The sequence below is a fragment of the Heterodontus francisci genome, chromosome 34, assembly GCF_036365525.1.
Source record: "Heterodontus francisci isolate sHetFra1 chromosome 34, sHetFra1.hap1, whole genome shotgun sequence".
In the NCBI taxonomy this organism is placed as follows: domain Eukaryota; kingdom Metazoa; phylum Chordata; class Chondrichthyes; order Heterodontiformes; family Heterodontidae; genus Heterodontus; species Heterodontus francisci.
In genome coordinates, this window is record NC_090404.1 from 6,278,119 (window position 1) to 6,305,534 (window position 27,416).

Genomic DNA, 27,416 nt, shown 5'->3' on the forward strand with positions numbered 1-27,416 from the left:
GAAGTACAAGTAAATCGCTGCTTCACCTGAAAGGAGTGTTTGGGGCCTGGGATAGTGAGGAGAGAGGAGGTAAATGGGCAGGTATTACACCTCCTGCGATTGCAAGGGAAGGTGCCCTGGGACGGGGACGAGGTGGTGGGGGTAATGGAGGAGTGGACCAGGGTGTCGCGGAGGGAACGATCCCTTCGGAATGCGGATAGGGGAAGGGAGGGGAAGATGCGACTGGTAGTGGCATCACGCTGGAGGTGGCGAAAATGGCGGAGGATGATCCTTTGGATATGGAGGCTGGTGGGATGAAAAGTGAGAACAAGGGGAACCCTGTCATGGTTCTGGGAGGGAGGGGAAGGGGTGAGGGTAGAGGTGCGGGGAATGGATCGGACACGGTTGAGTGCCCTGTCAACCACAGTGGGGGGAAATCCCCGGTTGAGGAAAAAGGAGGTCCATTCCATTCTCCCAGTTTCTCCGTCTCCGACGCATCTGCTCTGATGATGCTACCTTCCATGACGGTGCTTCTGATATGACCTCCTTTTTCCTCAACCGAGGATTCCCCTCCACTGTTGTTGACAGGGCCCTCAACCGTGTCCGGCCCATTCCCCGCACCTCTACCCTCACCCCTTCCCCTCCCTCCCAGAACCGTGACAGGGTTCCCCTTGTCCTCACTTTGCACCCCATCAGCCTCCATATCCAAAGGATCATCCTCTGTCATTTCCGCCACCTCCAGCGTGATGCCACTACCAAATGCATCTTTTCCTCCCTTCTCCTGTTAGCATTTCGAAGGGATCGTTCCCTCCGTGACACCCTGGTCCACTCCTCCATTACCCCCACCACCTCGTCCCCGTCCCATGGCACCTTCCCCTGCAATTGCTGCCCATTTACCTCCTCCCTCCTCACTATTCAAGGCCCCAAACACTCCTTTCAGGTGAAGCAGCGATTTACTTGTACTTCTTTCAATGTAGTATACTGTATTTGCTGCTCACAATGTGGTCTCCTCTACACTGGGGAGACCAAATGCAGACTGGGTGACCGCTTTGCAGAACACCCTGAGCTTCCAGCTGCTTGCCATTTCAACACTCCCTCCTGCTCTCATGCTCACATCTCTGTCCTGGGAATGCTGCAGTGTTCCAGTGAACATCAACGCAAGCTCGAGGAACAGCATCTCATTTACTGATTAGGCACACTACAGCCTGCCGGACTGAACATTGAGTTCAATAATTTCAGAGCATGACGGGCCCCCCATTTTACTTTCATTTTTAGTTATTTTTTCTTTTTTTCTTTTTTACATTTTTTACAATCCTTTTTTTTTGCGTTTATTTCATTTCATCTTAGTTTGTTCAGTTTGCTTACCCACTGTTTTTTTCATGTTTGTACTTGCTGCTGTTCAATCTTCAGTCCGTTAACACCCTATCTGTACTAATGCTTTGTCTTTCAACACACCATTAACATATTGTTTGCCTTTGCTCCATGATGTTTTGGTCAGCTATGTGGCCTTGTCCAATCTACACCTTCTCCTTTGTTATCTCCTGCCCCACCCCGACCTCACTTCTTTATAACATGTGATATTTCTAATATTTGTCAGTTCCGAAGAAGGGTCACTGACCCGAAACGTGAACTCTGCTTCTCTTTCCACAGATGCTGCCAGATCTGCTGAGTGGTTCCAGCATTTCTTGCTTTTATTTCAGATTTCCAGCATCCGCAGTATTTTGCTTTTATATTATATATTATTAAAGCTGATCTAAATTGTCTACATTAGCAAATAAAATTAATTGAAAATGAGCATGTTCTCCTTCAAAAATTAACGATCCCACTTTATCTTCAGTTGTTAGCCAATATAAATACTTGATGTTTAATAACCTTAATGTATAAATACTGAAAGAATTACAAGTTAATCAAAGTTTTGCTGACTGCGCCATCAGCAGTAGAACTAACAGAAACATCGCGGCTGGCTCTTTTAAGAGGACCCGGGCTGATTTGCCGTCGTCGCAGCGCTGAGTAGGAGGTCATAGGCGGCACATAATGGGACTGTTCAGAGCTGGGAGCTGCCTGAAACTGGCCCGTGATGCCTTGACACTGAACCAATTTGGGGGGGGGGGGGAGGCGGGGGGAGTCAGCCAATCATGCTACTGTGACGTACTGAACGCTTGTGACGTCACAACTGCGGAACAAATCGGTTGGACATCCTTGTGTGACGTGCGGTCTGCCAAGTTTGTGTGACGGAATGGGGTGGGCATGTCTGCCATTTAATGAAATGAAACAATTAGATTGAAAGGCAGAGTCACTTCAGATCATCTAAATAACCGCCCGCTCTTCATCGGCAAAAATGAAAGTTTGTCACGCGAGAAAATAAAGTTATTGTTAAAGCGCTTGATGAGGCGCACATGTGCGGCCAGTTCTCCCAGAGTGCAGCGCGGTCTGTGCCACGGGTTCGGAGCCTTTCCCAGCTGCTGTGAATTATGGGAGCAGTAGGCCTCCATGGCCCAGTCATTGAATGAGTGAATCCGCAACCCAGTCTCCTTCCAGCCGGGAGCTGCCCGGGTTGCTGTTACTGATAGACTGGGTGTCCTGTTGAGTGGAGAGAATCTCTGAGCAGATTGGAACCGGAATCCGGGAAATCCCATGAGAGGCTGGCAGCTCATCAACACCATTCGTAAAAGACGACTGAACCAAAGAAAAAGATGAAACTCTATGTGTTCCTGTGGAAACAAGCGGACAATAAATTTAACCGCAATGCTGAAATGTGACAAGCCAAAAGATGCCTATTTATGGTAAGAAAAGCAATTATTTACACAGAAAGAGCTAAGGATGTGGATAACTGCTTGTTTTTAACCTGTGTATTATAGAGGAGGCTCGAGAGAGAGAAAGTAAAGGTTTTGAGAAGCAAGTATGAAATTGGACGTGATGTCTGTAATCCCCACCACGTTCAGGTTTTTGTACAGCTCTCTCCGTGCTCTGTATCACTGTGCTCCACGCCGACTCAGTTCACAGTAATACACAACGGAGTCACTCAGTTGTAATTTGGAGATTTTTAACCTGCTGATTTTCTCCGCAGTATCAATAGAAGCAGAAATGCATCCCCCGGCTGCGTTTTCTTCATTCTCCACTCCTGAAGTGTGTCTCTGAAGCAGGTATTTTGGAGCCTGCCCTGGGGACTGACGGTACCAGTGCACTGTGTACTGACAGAACCCTGAATATTCGCAGCTTAAAGTAACGGTGTCACCGGCAAGAGAGGTTTGTCTTTGGGACTCCGGGACACCAGGGAACTGGAATCCGCAGGATTAAAATGACTTTTATTAATTTTTTAGCCGGTGTTTACGCGGAGAAACTTGTCAATCTCAGGAATAGTTATTGTTTTCGCGGTAACTTGCTTCATTTGAAGCCTGTTGGAAATGTATTCACCGTTATTGAGATATGAACCAGTGTGGAGATGATGTGTATTTTATTTTACACAGCGAGCTGTTATGATCTGGAATGCACTGTCAGAATGGGTGGTAGAAGCAGATTGATATTAACTTTCAAACAGGAATTGGATAAATGTTGGACCAGGAAACAAATGTACGGGTATGGATGAAAAGCAAGGGCTGCGGGAACACTTGGACAGCACCTACAAAGATGATGGGCCGAATGACATCCCTCCATGTTGTATGATTCAGAGATTCTATTAAATTTCTGTGTCTATGTTTCTTGGTGGAAGTAAAACTGGAGGGAACATTTTAATATCAGTGAGACAATCACTTTCCAAAAACTGTTTGTCCGAGAGTAATCAGCTGTGTTTTATCATTACGCACAGGAAGATCCAACAGAGAGTAATGAAATTCATCAGCGCAGATTAAGCTAAACTGACAGCGAACATCAGTTGTCAAAGATCAGTTGTTTCCAACAGTTCAACACTTTACGAGAGCTCGTGGTTGCCTTTCACTCTATTTGTTTACTTTCTTCCATCAATGGGGCCCATTTTCTCTATTTCTCTTTCATTTGAAAAATCTGCAATCAGTTTCATTTTATTTCTACATTTAATTTGTGCTGTTTGAGGTTTTTTGCCATCATGGGAACTTGTCCCAAAGTCTCTCAGTTGTCAGTTGGGTTCAGTTTTTGCTATTTCCGCAGTGATTTTACGTTAATCACTGGGAACTGGCTCTTCCGGCTCACTGACAATTTCAATTCCTTCAGCCCATTGGGTAATTCTCTCCCGTGTTCTCCGGGCGGAGTTTTCTCTGAGTTTTATATTATACAGAATCTGCTGAACAGGAACAGACCATTCAGCCTAACTGGTCTATACCAGTGTTTGCACTTCACACAAGCCTCCCCGTGCCCGGACTCTAATTAACCATTTCCTCCTGAACCTTCTGTCGCTCGATTCATTTCTTCCTCCTGTATTTTAATGTCGTCCCATAAATGCATCAATTCTATCTGCTAGAACCACTGCATGTGACAGAGAGATCCACATTCTGTCCTGTCTCTTGGTAAATGTATTCTTTTTAACTTATTTGTTCTGTTAGTGCCACCATATGTTGCTGTCTCCTTGTTCTGGACTCACCCACACAAAAAACAGTTTCTCTGCATCCAACCGTCCATAATTTAAAAGGCTTCCATGGAGTCTCCTCGTTTTTCTCTGTTTTCCGAGGAGAAGAAGCCCAGCCTATTCAAACTTTCCAGATAAATGTGAATGGTTGCTAATCTCTTTTTTCAGGAGTTCTCGGTTTCTCAGAGGAAAATAAATTCCTCTGAGACACAAAAACTCAACAAGAAAGATGAATCAACCATGGCTATATTAACTGGGTTACTAACTGGGATAGTTTTAGTGTGAAAGGAATTGAGGGAGCAGAATTCTTGAGGTACATTCAGGAGAAATGTTTTGCCCAGTTTGTCGCAAGTCGAACAAGAGAGGGCGCCGTTTTAGACTTAGTTTTAGGAAATGACGATGGGCAGGTGGAAGGAGTGGCAGTGGGAAAGCATTTTGGTGGCACTGATCATAATTTAGTCAGTTTTAACATAATTATGGTAAAGGACAGAGATGGAACAGGAGTTAGAGTTCACAATTGGGGCAAGGCCAATTTTACTAAACTGAGGAGTGATTTAGCGAAGGCGGGCTGGAAACAGCTACTTGAAGGAAAATCAGTGTCAGAACAGTGGGAGGCATTCAAAGGGCAGATTCAATGGATTCAGACGAAACATATTCCCACAACGAGAAAGGGTGAGACAACCGAATCTAGAGCCCCATGGATGTCAATGAGCCTACAGGATAAGATAAGGCAGAAAAGAAAAGATTATGTCCGACTTCATTAAAGAGGGAAAGTGGGAGAGTTGATTCCGAGATTAGGGTCCTGAATCTAAATAAAGGAAATTATAAAGGTGTGAGGCGTAAGTTCGCTATGATAGAATTGGTAACGTTGCTTAAAGGGTGGACAGTGGATAGGCAATGGCTAGCATTTAAAGAGCACATGGATGAATTGCAACAATTGTTCATTCCTGTCTGGCGCAAAAATAAAACAGGAAGGGTGGCTCAACCGTGGCTTACAAAAGAAATTAAGGATAGTATTACATCCAAGGAGGAGAAATATAAAATGGCCAGAACAGGCAGCAAACCTGGGGATTGGGAGCAGTTTAGAATTCAGCAAAGGAGGACAAAGGGATTGATTAAGAAGGGGAAAATAGAGTATGAGAGTAAGCTTGCAGAGAACATTAAAAACTGACTGTAAAAGATTTTATAGATATGTGAAGAGAAAAAAATTAGTGAAGACAAATGTGGGTCCCTTACAGTCAGAAACGGGGGAATCTATTATGGGGAACAAAGAAATGGCAGACCAATTAAATACATACTTTGGTTCTATCTTCACAAAGGAAGACACAAATTACCTCCCAGAAATGTTGGGAAACATAGGGTCGAGTGAGAAGGAGGAACTGTATGAAATCAGTATTAGTAGGGAAATGGTGTTAGGGAAATTGATGGGATTGAAGGCCGATAAATCCTAATAATCTACATCCCAGAGTACTTAAGGAAGTGACCCAAGAAATAATAGATACATTGCTGGTCATTTTTCAAAATTCTTTAGACTCTGGAACAGTTGCAACGGATTGGAGGGTAGCTAATGTAAACCCATTATTTAAAAAAGGAGATAGAGAGAAAACGGAATTATAGACTGGTTAGCCTGACATCAGTAGTGGGGAAAATGCTAGAGTCCATTATAAAAGATGTAATAGCAGACCACTTGGAAAATAATGACAGGATCGGACAAAGTCAACATGGAGTTACGAAAGGGAAATCATGCTTGACAAATCTACTATAATTTTTTGAGGATGTAACTTGTAGAATAGATAAGGGCAAACCTTTGGATGTGGTGTATTTAGACTTTCAGAAGGCTTTCGATAAGGTCCCACATAAGAGATTAGCGTGCAAAAGTAAAGCACATTGGATTGGGGGTGAGGTACTGACATGGGTAGAAAACTGGTTGGCAGACAGAAAACAAAGAGTAGGAATAAACGGGTCTTTTTCAGAGTGGCAGGCAGTGACTAGTGGGCTACCACAGGGATCAGTGCTAAGACTCCAGCAATTCACAATATATATTAATAATATAAATGAGGGTATTAAATATAACATATCCAAGTTTGCAGATGACACAAAGCTGGGTGGGAGTGTGAACTGTGAGGAGGATGCAGAGAAGCTCCAGTGTGATTTGGAGAGGTTGAGTGAATGGGCAAATGGCAGATGCAATATAATGTGGATAAATGTGAGGTTATCCACTTTGGTGGCAAAAACAGAAAGACAGATTATTATCTGAACAGCGATAGATTGGGAAAGGGGGAGGTGCAACGAGACCTGGGTGTCCTTGTGCACCAATCGCTGAAAGTAAGCATGCAGGTGCAGCAGGCAGTTAAGAAAGCAAGTGGTATGTTGGCCTTCATAGAGAGAGGATTCGAGTATAGGAGCAAGGATGTCTTGAGCAGAATTTATAATGGAGAATAGGGAAATGGAGGAGAAACTATACAATTACTTTCTGTCCACCTTCCCGGAGGAAGATACAGAAAATCTCCCAGAAATACTGGGGAACGAAGGGACGTGTGCAAATGAGGAACTTAAAGAAATTAGTATTAATAAAGAGGTAGTACTCTAAAAATAAACTGGATTGAAGGTTGACAAATCCCCTGGACCAGATGAGCCACATCCCAGAGTGTTGAAGGAGGTGGCAAAAGCGATCATGGTTGCATTGGTGGTTATCTTCCAAAATTCTTTAGATTCTGGAAAGGTTCCTGCAGACTGGGAAGTATTAAAGGTAACTCCACTATTTAAGAAAGGAGAGAGAAAACGGGGAACTACAGACCTGTCAGGTTGAAGTCAGTAGTGGGGAAAATGTTACAATCTATTATCAAGGATGTTCTTTTATTCATTCATCGGATGTGAGTGTCACTAGGCCAGCATTTATTAACTGCCCATCATTGCCCTTGAACTGAATGGCTTGTTCGGCCATTTCAGTGGTCATTTAAGAGCCAACAACATTGCTGTAGGTCCAGAGACACATGTAGGCCAGCACATTTTCTTTCCTAAAGACATTAATGAGCCAGATGGGTTTTTAAAACAATCGACAATGGTTCCATAGCCACCATTAGACTAGCTTTTTAACTTCGGATTTCGTAATTGAATTTAAATTTCATCAAGTGCCGTGGAGGGATTGGAACCCATGTCTCCAGCATACTATCCTGTGCCTCCAGATTACTAGTCCAGTAACATTAGCAGAACGACACCGCCTCCTACATGTGATAAGTAGACAATTAGAAAAATAATGATATGATTGGGCAGAGTCAACACGGATTTATGAAAGGGAAATCCTGTTTGACAAACCTGTTTCAGTTTATCGAGGATGTTACTTGTATCATAGATAAAGAAGAACCAGTAGATTTGGTGTATTTGGATTTTCAGAAGGCTCTTGATAAGGAGTCATAGAGTCATAAAATTTAACAGCACAGAAACAGGCCCTTCGGCCCATCGTGTCCATGCCGGCCATCAAGCACCTATCTATTCTAGTCCCATTTTCCAGCACTTGGCCCGTAGCTTTGCATGCTATGCCGTTTCAAGTGCTCATCTAAATACTTCTTAAATGTTGTGAGGGTTCCTGCCTCTACCACCCCTTCAGGCAGACTGTTCCAGATTCTAACAGATGCCCCCTGGTTATTGACCACTCCGTTAATGGTTTCTTCCTATCTACCCTATCAATGCCCCTCATAATTATGTATACCTCGATCAGGTCTCCCCTCAGCCGTCTCTGCTCTAAGGAAAGCAACCCGAGCCTATGCAATCTCTCTTTAGAGCTGAAATTCGCCAGCCCAGGCAACATCCTGGTGAATCTCCTCTGCACCCTCTCCAGTGCAATCACATCCTTCCTATAGTGTGGCGACTAGAACTGTACACAGTACTCCAGCTGTGGCCTAACTAACGTTTTATACAGCTCCATCATAACCTCCCTGCTCTTATATTCTATGCCTCGGCCAATAAAGGAAAGTATCCATATGCTTTCCTAACCACCTTATCTACCTGTGTTGCTGCCTTCAGTGATCTATGTACAAGTACATCAAGGTCCCTCTGACTCTCTGTACTCCCTAGGGTCCTACCATCCATTGTATATTCCTTTGCCTTGATAGTCCTCCCAAAATGCATCAACTCACACTTCTCAGGATTAAATTCCATTTGCCACTGCTCTGCCCATCTTACCAGCCCATCTATATCATCCTGGAATCTAAGGCTTCCCTCCTCACTATTTACGACACCACCAATTTTCGTGTCATCTGCGAACGTACTGATCATACCTCCTATATTCACATCTAAATCATTAATGTACCCTGCAAACAGCAAGAGTCCCAGCACCGATCCCTACGGTACACCACTGGTCACAGGTTTCCACTCACAAAAACAACCCTCGACCATCACCCTCTGCCTCCTGCAACTAAGCCCATTTTGGATCCAATTTGCCAAATTGCCCTGGATCCCATGGGCTCTTACCTTCTGAATCAACCTCCCACGTGGGACCTTATCAAAAGCCTTACTGAAGTCCATGTCGACTACATCAACTGCTTTACCCTCATCTACACATCTAGTCACCTCCTCGAAAAATTCAATCAAATTAGTTAGACATGATCTCCCCCTGACAAAGCCATGCTGACTATCCCTGATTAATTCCTGCCTCTCCAAGTGTAGATTAATCCTGTCCCTCAGAATGTTTTCCAATAGTTTCCCTACCACTGAGGTTAGACTCACCAGCCTGTAATTACCTAGTTATCCCTGCTACCCTTCTTGAATAATGGCACCACATTCGTTGGAGGTTACTAAACCAAATTAGAGCACATGGGATTGGGGGTAATATACTGATAAGGATTGAAAATTTGTTAACAGACAGAAAAACAGAGCGTAGGATTAAACAGGTTATTGTCAGATTGGCAGGCTGTTACGAGTGGGTATCGCAAGGGTCAGTGCTTGGGCCAGAGCTGTTCACAAACTCTCTAAATGATTTAGAGATGGAGACCCAATGTAAAATTTCCAAATTTGCTGATGGCACAAAACTTGGTTAGAATGCAGATTGTGAGGAAGATGCAAAGAGGCTTCAATGGGACTTCGACCGGTTAAGTGTATGGGCAAGAACATGGTAGATGGAATATTATGTGAATAAGTGTGAATTTAGCAGAAAAACAGAAATGCGAAGTATTTCATAAATGCTGAGAGTTTTGGAAATGTTCATGTCCAAAGGGGCCTGGGTGTCCTGGTTCATGAGTCACCAAAAGTTAGCATGCAGGTGCAGCAAGCAATTAGGAAAGAAATGTTATGTTGGCCTTCATCGCAAGGGGATTTGAGTACACGAGTAAAGATGTCTTGCTGCAATTGTACACAGCCTTGGTGATACCGCATCTGTAGTATTGTGTACAGTTTTGGTCTCCTCATCTAAATCAGGATATATTTGCCACAGCGGTGTGCAATGTAGGTTCACCAGACTAACCCCTGGGATGGCGGGCTTGCCTTATGAGGAGCGATTGAGGAAACTGGGCCTCAGTTCTCTAGAGTTTCAAAGAATGAAAGGTGATCTCGTTTGAAACTTACAGATGTCTTACAGGGCGTGACAGGATGGATTTAAATAGGATGTTTCCTCTAGCTGGTGAGTCTAGAAGCAGGGGACAGCTTATCAGAATAAAGGGTAGGGCATTGAAGACTAACATGAAGAGGAATTTCATCATTCAGAGGGTGGTGAATCTTTGGAATTCATTACCCCAGAGAGCTGTCGAAACTCAATCATTGAGCATGTCCAAGATAGAAATCGATAGATTTCTGGATACTAACGACATCAAAGGATATGGGGATAGTGTGGGAAAGTGGCATTGAGGTAGATGATCAGCCATGATCTATTTGAATGGCGGAGCAGGCTCGACAGGCTGAATGGCCTACTCCTGTTCCGATGTTCATATCAGTGCAAGAAATCAAAGCTGATAATATAAGAACATCAGTAATAGGAGCAGGAGTAGACCATTCCACCTTTCAATTCTGCTCCGCCATTCAATAAAGTCAAGGCTGATCATTTAGTCCACCTTCCCGCACTATCCCTATACCCCTTGATTCCTTTAGTATCCACAAATCTATCGAACACTGCCTGGAATATACTCAACCACTGGGCATCCAGAGCTCTCTGATGTATAGAATTCCACAGACTCATAACAAACGTTCGACTGAAGACATTTCTCCTCATCTCAGTTCTAAATGGCCGACCCCATTTTCTGAGGCTGTAACTCCAAGCTGTAGACTGAGGAATCACTGCCCCAGCATTTAACCTGTCAAGGCCCTTAGGAAATTTATATGTTTTAATGAGGTCACCTCTTATTCTTCTAAATTCTATGGAATATATGCAGTGTCTCGTCAAACTCTCCGCATAGGACTATCTCTCTATCCCAGGACGCAGTCTACAGAGCCTTTGTATCACTCCTTCCAAAGCAAATATATTTTACCTTAACTAAGGTGATCAAAACTGCACACCACAGTACCCCAGAATACACCAGAGTTCGTCACTGCCCTTCCCTTCATAAACCTCGCCCAACACCCTATTGTCCGATTATACTTTGAACGGCCCAGAGTTTGTTAAATATTTCTATCCATTTTGGGTGAATTATTTTTTGCTGGTTCTAAATAGATTTTCCTCCAGTCTGTACTTGTTCCGTCGAGTCTTCCGGTTTTACTCTCTTGAACATGAGCATCTCATCCTCGCTCGCTCAATGTCCAGTGTTGTTTCAATAAACAGTTAACAGGGATACTGATAAATTGCTTCAATCCAACCTCTAAACATCAATATTCAATATATAGAAATATCTGCAGTTCCAAATTTTCACATTTCAATCGGAGGGCGGAAAAGGAGGAAAAATAAATTTCATCTACAATATAACTAATTTCAGTCACTGAAACCCAATAATAAAATGTCACCTGGACCTACAACAGGATCTCTTGTACCTGAAGCCTGTTTTGTCATGTTGTAGTTTTTCTGCTGCTGCAAGTATCGGACCGGCCTCTGCAGTGTAGTGTCCACTCTCCCACTATTCACATTGCCCAGCACAGACTGCAATCCCCTGCCCAGGAGAGAGTTCTGTGACCCCGCTCCTGTTCTCACAGGGACAGTCACATGTAACAGCGAGAGCGGGGTCAGACCGTCGACAATCTGAGCTCATTTAAACCTGAGGGAAAGAGAGTAAGTCCGGGATGTTGATGGGATGCTGGGATATGTCCGTTAAACCAATGCTGTTCTAGATGGGGTCAAACCTACTTGGGCCAGACTGTCTTCTTTGTGGGTGTCTCACATCTAGTCACTCCGAACTCAACCCCGGACTCGACTCCCAGTTCATATTCTGTTCCCCAATCTAAAGCTGCAGTAGGAAAAGTTCTGTTGGAAACCGCTGTGTTTTAGTTTGAAGGGGATTGAAGTGTTACTGATAACAATGATAAAGTGACGATGAACATTAACAAGGACGGCCTATATGGGTTTGGAATCACTTACCGGCTGTGACAGTCACCACCGTCCCGGATCCATCCACAGAACCATCATGCACCACAGTGGCACCGCTCCGAGTCAGCCCAGTACAAGAACTACCGACGCCTCAATCTCCTGGCCACACATCACCAGAGAGTTAGCGATGCCCAAATATTCCAGGGGTTTCAGTTCATTTTACAATATTCCCATGTTTCACAATCCCTATCTGTTCAAACTGTTCTTTTTGACACTCTGAGCTCTTCGTGAAATGGCCCAGGAACACGGGCCGGATTTGGGTGCTCGATATAAAAGGAAAATAATGTCAAAGAAAGCTAACAGAAAGGGGGAAATTACAATGAAATTAAACCAGATTGCAGCGATAATAACATCAATCTTACAATTTAGGCTTGGACCTGGGGAGTTTATATTTTGATTGTACAGAGGTATTTGTTCAGGACTCTCCCACTCTGGCCATCCCCGTAAACACAGTGTTTCAAGTCAGCACAAAATCTCCCGGTACATGGTGAGATGTGGGGACATGAGCTAAATGGCAGGGGCTGCGGTTCCCGGTTCCAGCTCTTAGATCAGGATCCCATATGGTGTTAGGGATTTATAACTGGAAACAGTCTTTCCCAATCGCTATTCGCTGACACCAATCCTGGAAAAGACATCACCATCCGCACACACTCAGCTTTTATAAAACTCAATGTTAACGGGGACAATCCAATAACATTATAAACTAGACTGTGGGGCAGACGGTGCGAGGCTGAACTGTGGGGTTTAACAGCAAATTATCTCCGCTTTTTTATTTGTTTCTGTGATCATCTGAGAGAGATCTGGTACCGCGGGAAGCCGAAGATCATCACTGTGTACTCAGCTTTACAGCAATAGGTGGAGCTGTCTTCAACTCTCAGATCCCGAATTTCCAGCGAAAATGTCTTTTTTGCCTTATTCACCGACACATCAAATCGCCCTCTGCTGGAGATCCGCTCCCGCTCTGTCCTGGTCTGGGTTTGTCTGAAGAAATGTCCATCTTGGAAATAATCCCAATAACTATCATGGAAAACACAGGTGATGGTGAGAGACTGACACTCCATCCTGGTCACCGCTGCCGGGGTCTGTGTCACTGACTGACTGAAAGAGCCTGGAAATTAAACAGAGAGAGTTTAATGGGCCATCAGAGCCGAACCACACAACGAGGCTAAAACCCCAGACAGTGTCTGTAATTCGGATGGACTCGGGCAGCTTTATATTAAATCCACACAATGTCGGTTTGTTTGATCGGTACTCACGGGGTAAACAGACACACAGGGTGAAAACAAGGAGGATTCCCATCGTTCTGCTGCCTGGAGCTGATGGTTTATATGACGGGGAGCTGGAGACTGCAGTCCTGGACTGCTCTGGGAGACTGGACCTCAGAGCTGGACTGAAATATTTTAGGGAATCGATTTGCAGAGGACAGCGTCCCGGAGATGATTGATGGGTCTCACGGTTCCCGAGTCTCTGGCTGTGTTTTATGTGAATAAGTGACAGGGTTAAAGAGGGAACCTGCAGTTTTCTGTCACTTCATTGGGTCTGTGAGCCCGATGTGAAATTCCCTCCCACATTAGTCTGATGTACAGGGGGTGGGGCTGGGGGAGTTGTTCTGTCAGTAGAGGCTGCCGCCCTCCTTTCCCCCACAGTAATGAGCTGGGAGGTCGCTCCAAGTGTTTTTATTGAGTGGTGTTTGTTGAGGGTGGAATGTGGGCCCAGGACACCGGGAGAATCCTCCCTCCCCACTCTTATTCCAATAGTGCCGGGGATTCTTTAACATCTCCATAAACGGATAAACTGATTACACAGCAGCACGTGTATTGAGTCCAATTCTATGTAGAAAGGATGACGAGACCTGGCAGAGGGTGTAGAGAAGATGTACTAGGATTGTACAGGGATGTGGGACTTTGGAGAGTTTAGAGAAGCTGCAATTATTGCCGGTATATCAACGAAGATTAAGGGAGATTTAATTGTGAGGTTGAAAATTCCATGGGGTTTTGATAGAGTATATCGCGCATTATTGTTCCCAACGGCCGGAAGTTTGATATTCCATTGGCCCAGATTTAAGGGAATTGACAAAAAAGACAAGGGAGAGGGGATTTATTTTTTACAGTGCGATTGTCAGGATTTGGAATGCACAGCCTGAAAAAGAGGAGGAAGCAGATTCAATAGTAATTTTCAAAAGAGAACTGTATATGTACCTGAATGGGAAAAATGCAGGGCAGTGTCGAAAGAGCAGGGAGAGTAAGATTAAGGTGATGGCTCTTTCAAAGAGCCGGCACAGGTAAGATGGGCCGAATGGCATCATTCAGTGCTGTATGATCCTATACTTCTAGTCCCTTCCTTTCACTCGCAAGTTATTTGTTTCCAGTGCCTTGAACAGTGAGCAGGAGCTGCCTGGCAGCAGAATTCTGGCATCCAACCATCTCCCTTTCCATTCCATCAACACTGAGTTCATGTGAACGTCACCGCGCACTTTCATCAGTTACACAGAATTTTGAGTGAACTCAAACTGGAGTTTGTAGCAACCCCGCCCAAAGCTTCAGCTTGCTGTTCCCTCTCTGACCTGCCTTGCCTGCTCTGTTTTATTGGAGAGATTGCTGTCGCTGTTCTTTGTTTTGTACTAGTTAGATCGACAGTGCAGTGGGGCCTGGATCTGTATTTCTGCTCCGACAGAGGATTTCCTGGATTGCAGAGTTACAGACTATAGGACCATCATGTGGATCCGTCACACACCACTTCTCATTATTATAGCAAAGCTCAGTAAGTATAGTAAAAACTCTCCCTCCCCCACCTTGTCTGCTGTAGCAGAGCTGTTATTATAGATGAAATGATAGTGATGAGTCGTGTTGATGGTTATATTCATCCATATGATGTCGATGTTCATTGTGACTGTTTCTATTTTTTGTATTTTAGAATGGAGCTACCAAGACACAATGAAACATCGGGTTCCTGAAATTATGGTTGAAGAGGAAAGTAATATCACACTAACCTGTACTTTGAAAGCAAGTACTTCTATTCTGGGACAGTCAGCACCCCGGGCAGCCTCCACAGTACGTGTTTTATCTCTACGGAGGGATAGTAAACCGGAACCCCGGCTTCACTGACCGATTCTCTTCGACCTTTAGTAAAACTGCCAAGAATTCCCAGCTGACGATCCACAACGCCCAGATCTCTGACACCGCCGTGTATTTCTGTGCCATGAGCTTCACATTGCTGCAGAGAAATAGCCACACTGAGAGATCCAGTTGGAGCTCACCAGAGGGCGCTTTCACACTGATAAACAGAAGCAATGATTCAGCCCCCTCTGTGAGAGTCGCAGGAACCTTCTAAAAATTGCAATAAAACACAACAATCAGCAACAGCAGTCGACGTCCACTTGTGCAGTGATATTAGTTTGTGATTACAATGTGCATTTATAAGAAACCTGAACTTTTTATTCAATCTGTCATGCCTTGGGTCTATTTTTGTTTTTCTGCATCCTTTCCCTGTCTACTTGTTCCTCATTATCGTCTGTCTCCATTCTTTACCCATAATTAAATACATTTCCTTCTTCCAGACTTCAGGTTAAAGGCTTAAAACCTTTATTTCTGCTCGGCATATAAATTCAGAACCGCTCCAATCGTGATTTCTATGAACAGGAGCTGCCAGATCAGGCCAATGCCTCAACAGTTTCTCACACCCTGTTCATGCGATCTGACCACCGGAGGGCGGCAGATAGCAATGATCTTTTCATGCATCAGACCCCGGGCAGTGAAGTGATTTGTATTTCTCCAAGAAATTTAATAGTTGCAACCAATTTTCCTTAATGTGTTGGGAAGGTACTTCGGACAATAATCCTCACCAGGATGCATCCACATATCGAATGAGTGATACTGTCGGTGGCAGGACAAGTGAGTGGGAGGTTTGAAAGATGGGAAAAGAATTAATCTCGGATCAAACTTTCACCAGGCTGTTTCCAGGAGCGGTCGAAAAAACAAACTGCAGAATCAAGTCGGACCGACACATCCAGCACCGGTAGCATCCAAGCTACCGGTTAAACTGTCCTTTCTGTTTCCAGGCATCCGCCTTCCCCATAACGTTATGCATCGACATTCAGTTCAGCTCAGTGAGAGTTTGCTGACACCACCAGGAACTTCTTGCTGTCGCTTCATTAATAGAACAGGATAGAGTTCCCATATTCTACCAATGGCATTTATTTCCTTCCCCCCCTCCCCACCAACCCCCCCCCCCCCCCCCCACGTGCATCTTTAAACCGCGGATATTTAATTTCTTAAAACGGACACATTTTACAATTTAAAGTAAATCATTTCCATCAGAGCCGGTGCATTTATAATCTGGTGCAATTCTACGGGGAAACGGCAGCTGGAGGCGGTGAGGTGACAGTGACTGCTTTTAAAACCCAGATAGCATTAGATTGGGAGTGACATCAAGGAGCCTGAGTCGAACTGAAGTCAATGAGAATCAGGGGGAAAACTCTCCGCTGGTTGGAGTCACACCTAGCACAAAGTTTGTGGTTGTTGGAGGTCAATCATCTCAGTCCCAGGAGATCACAGCAGGAGTTCCTCAGGGTAGTGTCCTCGGCCCAACCATCTTCAGCTGCTTCATCAATGATCTTCCTTCAAGCCATAAGGTCAGAAGTGGGAATGTTCGCTGATGATTACATAGTGTTTACTGCCATTTGCAACTCCCCAGATAATGACTTATAAACAGAAAATGTTAAAATGCTGAGCCGGTCAGGTGGCTTCTGTGGAGAGAGAAACAGTTATAGATTACAGTTGATGATTTCTAGATTTCCACTATCCACTGTATTTTGCCTCAGATAATGAAGCTGTCCATACCCACATGCAGCAAGACCGGGATAACATTCAGGCTTGGGCTGACAATTGCAGGTAACATTCACTGCACAAAAGTACCAGGGCAATCATCATCTCCAACAATGGAAATCCCAAGCACTTCCCCCTGACATTCAAAGCATTACCTTCGTTGAATTATTCACCATCGATATCCTGGGAGGGGGGTGGGGGAGAGGGGGAAGGGGGGAGGGGTCACCAGTGATCATTGGTAATGTCACTGAACTAGCAACCCAGAGGCCCAGGCTAATGCCCTGGTGGCAGGTGTTCAAATCCCACCGCAGCAGCCGGTGGAATTTAAATTCAATTAATTAACAGATGCAATCTGTTAATAAAAATCTGGAATTGAAAGCTAGTCTCAGTAATGGTGCCACGAAACTATCAACGACCTCATAAAAACACAGCTGGTACACTAATGCCCTTTAGGGAAGGAAATCTGCCGTCCTTACCTGGTCTGGCCTACACGTGATTCCAGGGCCACAGCAAAGTGGTTGACTCTTACTTGCCCTCTGAAATGGCCTAGCACGCCACTGAGTTGTCAAGGATAATTAGAGATGGGCAACAAATGCTGGACTTGCCAGTGATGCCCATATCCGGAGAATAGGAAAAAAAAAGTAATATGAGAAGCAATGGGTCCAGGATGACAAACAGCAGCTGTAATCCTGCTTGATTCCTTCTTTCTTCCACTATTACATTTGTTTATCTTCTCTTTCGCTTTCTGTTCTTCCTCTGTTTCAGTCTTTCTCTCGTCGCTGCCACTTTCTCTCGTTCACTCTCATTCATTATTTCTCTTTCTGCTATTACAATGTGAAAAACTTCCAATAGTTACCTTGCACTACATGCGTATGATCTTCTTTTGAACAAGGCGATGCGGGGAGGGGGGGGGGGGGTGAATTACCAAACACAAACTCCGCCCAGCGCAATGATCTTCCACAATCTGTGTCTGTCCTCCTTTAACCTACTAACTGACGCTCTGAGTGATGCGGTGGAGGAGGAAGTCGAGAAAATGCATTTGACCAATCAACGCTTCTGCTTAAACCCAGTTAATGCATTCAATACCTTTTCCAGCAGCAGAATTGCACGCGATACCTCCTCACCTTCTGTTATATCTTTCTGGCAAACATTGTCCCACTTTACTCCGTAGAGCAGATTGCAAGAGTACTTTTCCAATTACTATTCCAAGGGGTTGTTATTGAAGGTATAATAGAGCCCATGTCGTACCATCATCTCGTTATATTATGGCTGGTGTTTGGTAGGTCATATCTTCTATCTGATTGCAGTCATGTGGCGTTATCAAACTTTCTAACACAGCATTATGTTCAACCTTCCGTGACTTTTTTTTTAATTCAGGGGAAATTCGGGCAGATTCGGTGTCACAACCTCAGACCACGTTCTACGCAACTGAAGGAGAAAGTGTGAAAATAGACTGTAGTTACACAACAAACTACAATAACCCCGATCTATACTGGTACAGACAGCACTCGAACCAGGTCCCGCATTTTATTTTGCACCGGGATAACAGCAGAAAATTGGATGCGGATTTTGTCAAGGGAAGATTCCAGGCCGGCCAGACCAACTCAGAAAAGATATTTCCTTTAACGATTACTGGCCTGGAAATTCAGGACGCCGCTGTGTATTTCTGTGGATTGAGCAGCACAGTGGGTTAAAACTCAGCTGTGGCTGTACAAAAACCTCAGTGAAATAAAACTGCCGCAGGTGGTGTCTCGGGTTCAAAGGAACGCAAGTTGCTCTGTAAGAGTCAGCCGTGGCTAAGTCGGTCTTACTCCTGCATCTTAGTTAGACGTTTATAGGGTCAATTCCCATTTCACTGACTTCAGTCCATAATCCAAGCTGACACTCCCGGTGTCAGTACTGAGGGAGCGCTGAACTGCTGGAGTTTCCGCCTTTTGGATCAGAGTTAAACTGAGGGCCCTCACACCATAGACTGTACTGAGTGCAAGAATGACCCCATCGGCAGATATTTTATGCTGTGGATCAAAGGACTGCAGATGAGCCAGGACCCTCATTTGAATCTCATTACAATATATGGCGGGTTGATTGAAGATTGCATCAATTCAGGGAAACAGTGAGACCGGGAAATGGCGATGAACCAATAGGAGCCTCTGAGGGTATCTATTCCGGTCTGGGTTTGGGCTTTTAAATGGGCCAGCCTATTCGGTCATGACAGCAGTCATGCAGATATTCAGCGCCTGGCTTGTGTTTAGGCTGTTTACTGTCTGTAAGGATGTCTCTAATCTTATCGTGTTCAAACTGAAATGATTTTTTTTTACTGACGCCTTTTCATACTCGGTTTCATCTTTCTGAACACATGTTACAGATCAGAGTAATGCAGATAATGCAGGACAGTGGATTACAAAAAGAGGCAAGGTCTAGAAGAAAAGTGAAATTTATTAAAACTTAAAACTTTAATTTGGTTAATGCCTACGGATACACGCCACACCCCACGCACATGCAAACAAAGACTGAAAAGAGCAGAAGAAAGATAAAGTGGAGAGGTTTGAGGCAATATCTGAAGAGTTTCTTGTTGCTGTGCTTCGAGCTCATGGTAGAATCCTTTTGTAGGTAGTTCTTGCTTGTAGGTAATTCTTGTTTTTCGTTGGGGCTCAGTATTCTTCTTAAACCTTGTTCACTGTAGGAGACTTTTCTCTCTTGGGGTTCATGTGTCTTCAATGGATTCCAAAGCTGGTGAGAAAGGGATGAGAGCAGACAAGGAGAGGCTGCTGGCAAACCAGCCACGAGAGGTCTTTTCAGTCCAAGAGCAAACAGTTTTCTGTCTTCAAACACTATTTTCTCCAATTTTAAACTCTCAGTTCAAAACTCTGCAACAGCCAGTTCGTCATGCGACCAAACTGGTCTGACCAGGTCTGTTCTGTGTATTCAGCCATCTTAGCAGTCAGTCTGGATTGCTAGCTCCTCCACCTTCAATGTCTGGTAATCAAAAGTCCATTGTGGATTGAATGTGTCAGGGAATGGTCTTTTGTCCTTTTTAAGCACTGTCTGTAAACATGCAAATGTCTGTCCAGTCAAGGGTGTTTTTTTAAAGCAAGTTCTTTCTTTACTCCAGTAACAGTTTAAAATCAATGTTCATGTGGCGAAGTTAATATGCCTCATTCTTGGCAGGTGGGGCCCTGCGTGACACACTACAGTAACTCACCAAGCCTTCTTTGACAACACCTTCCACACCCATGACCACCACCCCCAAGAGGACAAGGGCAGCAGACACGTGACCATCTGAAAGTTCCCCTCCAAGACACACATCATCCTGACTTGGAACTATATCAATGTTCCTTCACTGTTGCTGCGTGAGAACAGCACTGTGGGTGTGCCTATACCATATCGACTGTAACGGTTCAAGAAGGTGGCTTACCACCATCTTTGCAAGGGCAATTGGGGATGGGAAATAAATTGTGGCTTTGCCAGCGATGCTCACATCCCATGAAAGAATTTTTTAAAAAACCAGCAGAAGCAGCAGCTGTAAGAGCAGCAGCAGCCTTCTCCTCAGCCACCTTCTGTTCCACAGGAGAGAGGGGATGAACACAGAGCTCCAGTTTACAAGGGCGACACCCCAACACAGAGTATATAGGCAGAGGAATAACTTTCTGGACATGACATAGGACCAGTACCTCAGGAGGTTCAGACTTTCCTGTTGGGTGGCTGCTGACATTTGAAGCCTCCTGAAAGACGACCTCTTTCCAATTGGTGCAGGTGAGCACGCATTGCCAGTGACAGTCAAGCTCGCCACAGCCGTGCATTTCTTACCTCAGGTTCCTTTCTGCTGGTGACATCTGTAGAATCTCACACCTAGCTTCACACCAGTCATCTCCCAGGTGATGGATGCCATGTTTGCCAGGGCCGCCACTTATGGGCACTTTGTCACTGATGAGGCCAGTCATAATGAGAAGCTCCTCGAATTTGCTGCTGTGTTTGGATTCTCACAGGTCCAGCAAGTCATCGATTGCACACATGTGGCAATCAACCTGCACTCAGAACACCTAGCAGTAGTCATCAACCAAAAGGGATTTGTGTCAATGCTCTGTTGGTGCGCAACCATCATCATGCATATCTGTGCAAGGTACCCAGGAAGCTGTCATGATGCCTTCATCCAGTACCAATCACGTCTACGAAAGATATTTGCACCCCCAAGCAGAGTCAGCGGCTGCCTCCTTGGAGACAGTGGAATATAATGTGGGAAAATGTGATCTCGTCCACTTTTGCAGGACGAATAGCAAAGCGGTATATTATTTAAATGAAGAGATTGCAGAATGGAGAGATTGCAAAACTCTGCAGTACAGAGGGATCTGGGCGTCCTGGTACATGATTCACAAAAAGATAGTATGCAGGTACAGCAAGTGATTAGGAAGGCAAATGAATCATAGAATCATGGAAAAGTTATGGCACAGAAGGAGGCCATTCAGCCCATGGAATGTTGTTGTTTATTGCAAGGGAATGGATTATAAAGGTAGGGAAGTTTTGCTACAGTTGTACAGGGGTTTGGTGAGACCACACCTGGAGTAGTGCATACAGTTTTGGTCTCTTTACTTAAGAAAGGTTAGAATTGCATTCGAAGCAGTTCAGCAAAGGTTCACTCCACTGATTCCTGGGATGAAGGGTTTAAAATATGATGAAATATTGGGTAGTGGGGCTGTATCCATTGGAGATTAGAAGAATGAGAGGTGATCTTATTGAAACATACAAGTTCCTGAGGGGACTTAACAGGGTGGATGCTGAAAGGATGGGAGAGACTAGAACTAGAGGCCACAGTTTGAAAATAAGAGGTCTCCCATTTAAGATGGAGATGAGATATTTTTTCTCTCAGAAGATTGTTAGCCCGTTGAATTCTCTTCCCCAGAGAGCAGTGGAGGCGAGGTCATTGAATATTTTTAAGGCTGAGTTAGATAGATTCTTGATTAGCAAGGGAGTCAAAGGTTATAGTGGGCAGACAGGAAAGTAGAGTCCGGGCCACATTAGATCAGGCATGATCTTATCAAATGGCGGAGCAGGTTCGAGGGGCCGAATGGCCGTCTTGTGCTCCTAATTCGTATGTTTGTACGCATGTACCCGTTGATGGACGTGGCTGATGACACCTGCGAGGAACCCGACCAATGATGCCCAGGAAAAGTACAACCCAAACCGCATGAACACAAGAGTTGTAATTGAGCAAACCATTGGGATATTGAAGATGTGATTCAGGACCCTGGACAGATCTGGGGAAGCCCTTCAGTATGCACCAGCAAGTGTTTCCAAAATGCCAGACTGGCACAACATTGGGCAGCAGCAATGTTTGGAATTCCATGTGCTGTGGATAAAGGAAAATTGGTGGATGCATTGTACTTAGATTTCTGAAGGCATTTGATAAGGTGCCACATCAAAGGTTATTGCAGAAAATAAAAGCTCATGGTGTAGGGGGCAACATATTGGCGTGGATAGAAGATTGCTTAGATAACAGGAAACAGACAGTCAGCATAAATGGGTCATTTTCTGGTTGACACGGTGTAACGGGTGGTGTGCCATAGGGACCTGTGCTGGGGCCTTAACTTTTTACAATTTATATAAATGACTTAGATGAGGGACCGAAGATATGGTTGCTAAATTTGCTGATGACACAAAAATAGGTAGGAAAGTAAGTTGTGAAGAGGACATAAGAAGGCTACAAAGTGAGTGGGCAAAGACCTGGCAAATGAAGTATAATGTGGGAAAGTGGGAAATTGTCCATTTTGGCAGGAAGAATAAAAAAGCGGCACATTATCTAAATGGTGAGGAATTTCTGAGCTCTGAGATGCAGAGGGTCTTGGATGTCCTCGTACATGAATCGCAAAAGGTTAGTATGTAGGTACAGCATCTAATTAGTAAACCTAATAGAATGTTATCATTTATCACAAGGAGAATTGAATGCAAAAGTAGGGAGGTTATGCTTCAGTTATACAGGGCACTGGTGAGACCACATCTGGAGTACTGTGTACAGTACTGGTCTCCTTATTTAAGGAAGGATGTGAATGTGTTGGAGGCAGTACAGGGAAGGTTTACTAGACTAATACCTGGAATGGGCAGGCTGTTTTACAAGGAAAGATTGGACAGGTTAGGTTTGTATCCGCTGGAATTTAGAAGAGTAAGAGGTGACTTGATTGAAACATATAAGGTCCTGAGGGTTCTTGACAGGGTGGATGAGGAAAGAATGTTTCCCCTTGTGGGAGAATCTAGAACTAGGGGTCACTGTTTAAAAATAAGGGTCACCCAGTTAAGACAGAGATTTGGAGAATTTTTTCACAGAGGGTTGTGAGTCTTTGGAATGCTCTTTCTCAAAAGGCGGTGGAAGCAGAGTCTTTGAATATTTTTAAGGCAGAGGTAGATAGATTCTTGATAAGCAAGGGGGTGGAAGGTTATTGGGGGTAGGTGGAAATGTGGAGTTATCAGTTCAGCCATAAACTCATTGAATGGTGCAGCAGGTTCGAAAGGCCGAGTGGCCTACTCCTGCTCCTAATTCTTGTGTTCGCAGTGAAGTAATAACTGCGGTGATAAAAAATAGAAACCGTCTAGTGTAATATAAACAGAACAAAAGAACATAAGAAATAGGAGCAGGAGTAGGCCATTCGACCCCTCAAGTCTACCCCGCCATTCAATAACATCATGGCTGATCTGTCCCAGACCTCAACTCCTCTTTCGTGCCAGCTCCTCATAACCCTCAGCTCCCCGATATTTCAACAAAACTATCTACCTCCTTTCAGTGATCCAGCCTCCACAACTCTCCGTGGTGGAGAATTCCAGACATTCACTACCCTCTGAGAGAAGAAATTCTTTTGCATCTCAGTTTTAAATTAGTGTCCCCTTATTCTGTAACTGCGTCCCCTAGTTCGAGAATCCCTCATTAGTGGAAACATCTTCTCAGCATCTACCCTGTCAAGGCCCCTCAGAATCTTGTAGTTTCAATAAGATCACTCCTCATTCTTCTAAACTCTAACGAATAAAGGCCTAACCTGTTTAGCCGTTCTTGATAAGTCAACCCCTTCATCCCAGGAATCAGCCGAGTGAATCTCTTTTGAACTGCCTCCAATGCCAGTATATCCTTTCTTAAATACGGGGACCAAAATTATACACAGTACTCTGGGTATGGCCTCACCAACACCCTGTACAGTTGTAACAAGACTTCCCTATTTTTAAACTCCAACCCCCTAGCAAGAAAGGCCAAAATTCCATGTGCCTTCTTAATTACTCGCTGCACCTGCATGCTAACTTTTTGTGTTTCATGTACAAGAACACCCAGATCCCTCTGTGCTGCACTTTTTTGGCGTCTCCGTTTAAATAATAGTCTGCCTTTTGATTCTTACTGCCAAAGTGCATGACCTCACACTTAATTACATTCAACTCCATCTGCCAAGTTTTTGCCCACTCACTCAACCTATCTATATCCCCTTGCAGATTCCTTATCTCCTCATCACAACATGCCCTCCCACCTATTTTTGTATCGTCAGCAAATTTGGATATATTACACTCTGCCCCCCTCTGCCAAGTCATCAATATAGATAGTAAATAATTGAAACCCTAGTACTGATCCTTGTGACACTCCACTCGTTACGTCTTTCCAACCTGAAAAAGACCCATTATTCCCGACTCTCGGTCTTCTGTGTATTAACCAATCCTCAATCCATGCTAATACATTACCCCCAATAGTGTGAGCTCCTATCTTGTGCAATAATGTTTTATGTGGCACCTTATTGGATGCCTTCTGGAAATCTAAATACACTACATCTACTGGTTCCCCTTTATCAACTCTGTTTGTTATATCCTCAAAGAACCCCAGCAAATTTGTCAAACATAATTTCCTTTTCACAAAACCATGTTGACTCTGTTTGATTACGTTAAGCTTTTCTAAATGTCCTGCTATTTCTTTCTTAATAATGGACTCTAGCATTTTCATAGAACATAGAACAGTACAACACAGTACAGGCCCTTCGGCCCACGATGTTGTGCCGAACCTTTCTATTCTAAGATCAAACTAACTACCTACCCTTCATTCTACTATCATCCATGTACCTATCCAAGAGTCGCTTAAATGTCCCTAATGTATCTGCTTCTACTACCACCGCTGGCAGCGCATTCCACGCACCTACCACTCTCTGTGTAAAGAACCTACCTCTGACATCTCCCCGAAACCTTCCTCCAATCACCTTAAAATTATGCCCCCTGGTGATAGCCCTTTCCACCCTGGGAAAAAGTCTCTGGCTATCCACTCTATTTATGCCTCTTTTCCCGATGACCGATGATAGGCTGACTGGTCTATAGTTTCTTGCTTTTTGTCTCCCTCCCTTCTTGAATAGGTGCATCACATTAGCGGTTTTCCAAGCACTGAACCTTCTGGAATCCAGTGTGTTCTGGAATATTTCCACCAACGCCTCCACTATCGCTGTAGCCACTTCCTTTAAAACCCTTGGATGCAGGCCATCAGGTCCTGGCGACTTGTCAGCCTTTAGTCTCATTAGTTGATCAAACACTTTGTCCCTCGTGATAGACACTGTTACAAGATCTGTCCTCCCATTAGCTGTTTGCTTATCTGGTATCTGTGGGATGTATATAGTGTTCACCACCGTGAAAACTGATGCAAAATATTGGTTTAAATTATCTGCCATTTCCCTGTTTCCGGTTATTATTTGCCCAGTCGCATCCTCCAAGTGTCCCACGCTCACTTCAGCTACTCACATTTTTATATACCTGTAGAAGCTCTTGTTGTTTGTTTTTATATTTCTTGACAATTTACTTTCATAATCAATTTTCTCCCTCTTTATTAGCTTTTGGTCATCCGCTGCTGGTTCCTGAAAAATTCCCAATCCTCTGGCCTGCCACTAGTTTTCTAAACTTTGTATGTCTTAGTTTTTGATTGGATACTCTCGTTGACCGTCTTTGTTAACCACAGGTGGTTAATCCTTCTCATTGAGTCCTTCTTTTTGACCGGGATAAATTTTTGCTGAGCGTTATGAAATATCTGCCACTGCTCATCCACTGACCTTCCCCTTAGTCTATTTTCCCAGCCTGCTTTGGACAACTCTTTCTTCATACCTCTGTAATTACCCTTGTATAAGTTGAGGACACTGGTTTGAGACCCGAGTTGCTCGCCCTCAAACTTAATTTAAAATTCTACCATGTTGTGATCGCTACCCCCTAGAGGATCCTTAACTATGATATCTCTTATTAATCCTACCTCATTACACATTACTAGATCTAAAATAGCCTGCTCCCTGGTAAGTTCTGCAACGTATTGCTCCAAGAAACAATCCCTGATGCATTCTGCAAATTCATCTTCCATGTTACCTCTGCCAATCTGATTTGTCCAGTCAATATGCAGGTTAAAATCACCCATGACAATTGTAGCGCCCTTCTTATTTGCCTTCGTTATTTCCCTATTTATACTTTGTCCGATATTGGGGCAACTCTTCGGGGGCCTATAGACGACTCCCACCCGTGACCTCTTCCCCTTGCTATTCCTTATTTCCACCTAAACTGATTCTGCATCACAATCCAATGCACCTACCTCACTACTCACCACCTCACAGATACCTTCCTTCATTAACAAAGCTACCCCACCTCCTTTTCCTTTTTGCCTATTTTTCCAGAACGTCGAATACCCTTGAATATTGAGTTCACAGTCTTGGTCACCCTACAACCATGTCTCTGTAATAGCTATCAAGTCATACTCATTGATTTCTATTTATGCTGTCAACTCATCTGTCTTGTTACAAATGCTGCGTGCATTCAGATAAAGAGCCTTAAGCTTTGCCTTTTTGCCATTATTACTCATTTTGGTTCTAATTTCTGCTGCACTCTTCTGCTTATATTTTCTGCCCCTTCCTGTCACACTTTGATTACTGTTTGCCTCTTCACTACCGTGCACCTCTGCTCTCTAGTTTCTTTTTGACGTTTTGAACTTCGCTTCAATTGAACCCTTCCCCCAACCCCCACTAATTAGTTCAAAGTCCTATCTATAACCCTACGATTTGCCAGGACAATGATCCCAGCATGGTTCAAATGGAGCCCATCCCTCCTTCCCCAGTATAGAGGCATAGCCTAGTGTAATAATAACTGGGATAGGGCCCAAAGTGATGTAAGAGTGATATAAGGTCTCGTGTACATTGCACATCAAATGGAATGGCAAGAGTGTGAGGCACCTCGCGTTCTGTATCGAAAGAAACGGATCTTTTTAGCACTTTCTGAAATGCCCACTATGAATTGTTTTGTAAAGCACCTTTGAAAAAAATCTTATGAATAAAATCTATTTTTGGAAAAAAGAGAAAAGGTCTAGTGTCATATAAACAGAGGTGTGACCTAGTCCACTAATAACAAAGACAGTTCTTAACGTAACATAAACAGAGGCAGGTTCTGGTGCAGTAATGACTGAGACAGGGCCTGGTGTAAACTATACAAAGAAATGGTCGCATGCAGTAAATAAAGAGACAGGGGTCTGGCGTAATATAAACAGAGGCATGGCCTAATGCAGTAATCTGTGAGACAGGGCCCAGTGTAAGAAGCAGCAACATATTCA

The 27,416-nt window shown here is 44.1% G+C and overlaps 1 protein-coding gene and 1 gene segment (V, D, J or C); one reads left to right on the forward strand and one right to left on the reverse strand.

Annotated features, from left to right (window-relative positions):
* Nucleotides 1-27,416, reverse strand: part of LOC137348552 (Ig heavy chain C region, secreted form-like) — a 703,592-nt gene that overhangs the window by 266,909 nt on the left and 409,267 nt on the right. The window contains 1 exon segment of the C gene segment in view: nt 12,009-12,039. Coding sequence covers nt 12,009-12,039 — 31 coding nt within the window.
* Nucleotides 13,247-18,534, forward strand: LOC137348415 (uncharacterized). Its single transcript, XM_068013727.1, has 5 exons — nt 13,247-13,252; nt 14,642-14,777; nt 14,931-15,067; nt 17,936-18,119; nt 18,218-18,534. Exons 1-5 carry the CDS (start codon nt 13,247-13,249, stop codon nt 18,532-18,534), a joined length of 780 nt encoding a protein of 259 aa, XP_067869828.1.

Excerpts from the sequence above, each read along its gene's own strand:
- LOC137348415 (XM_068013727.1), top strand. Across the intron at positions 14,778-14,930 it reads CATTATTATAGCAAAGCTCA|AATGGAGCTACCAAGACACA; the intron begins GTAAGTATAGTA and ends TTTGTATTTTAG. Across the intron at positions 15,068-17,935 it reads CACCCCGGGCAGCCTCCACA|CAGCAGAATTGCACGCGATA; the intron begins GTACGTGTTTTA and ends TACCTTTTCCAG.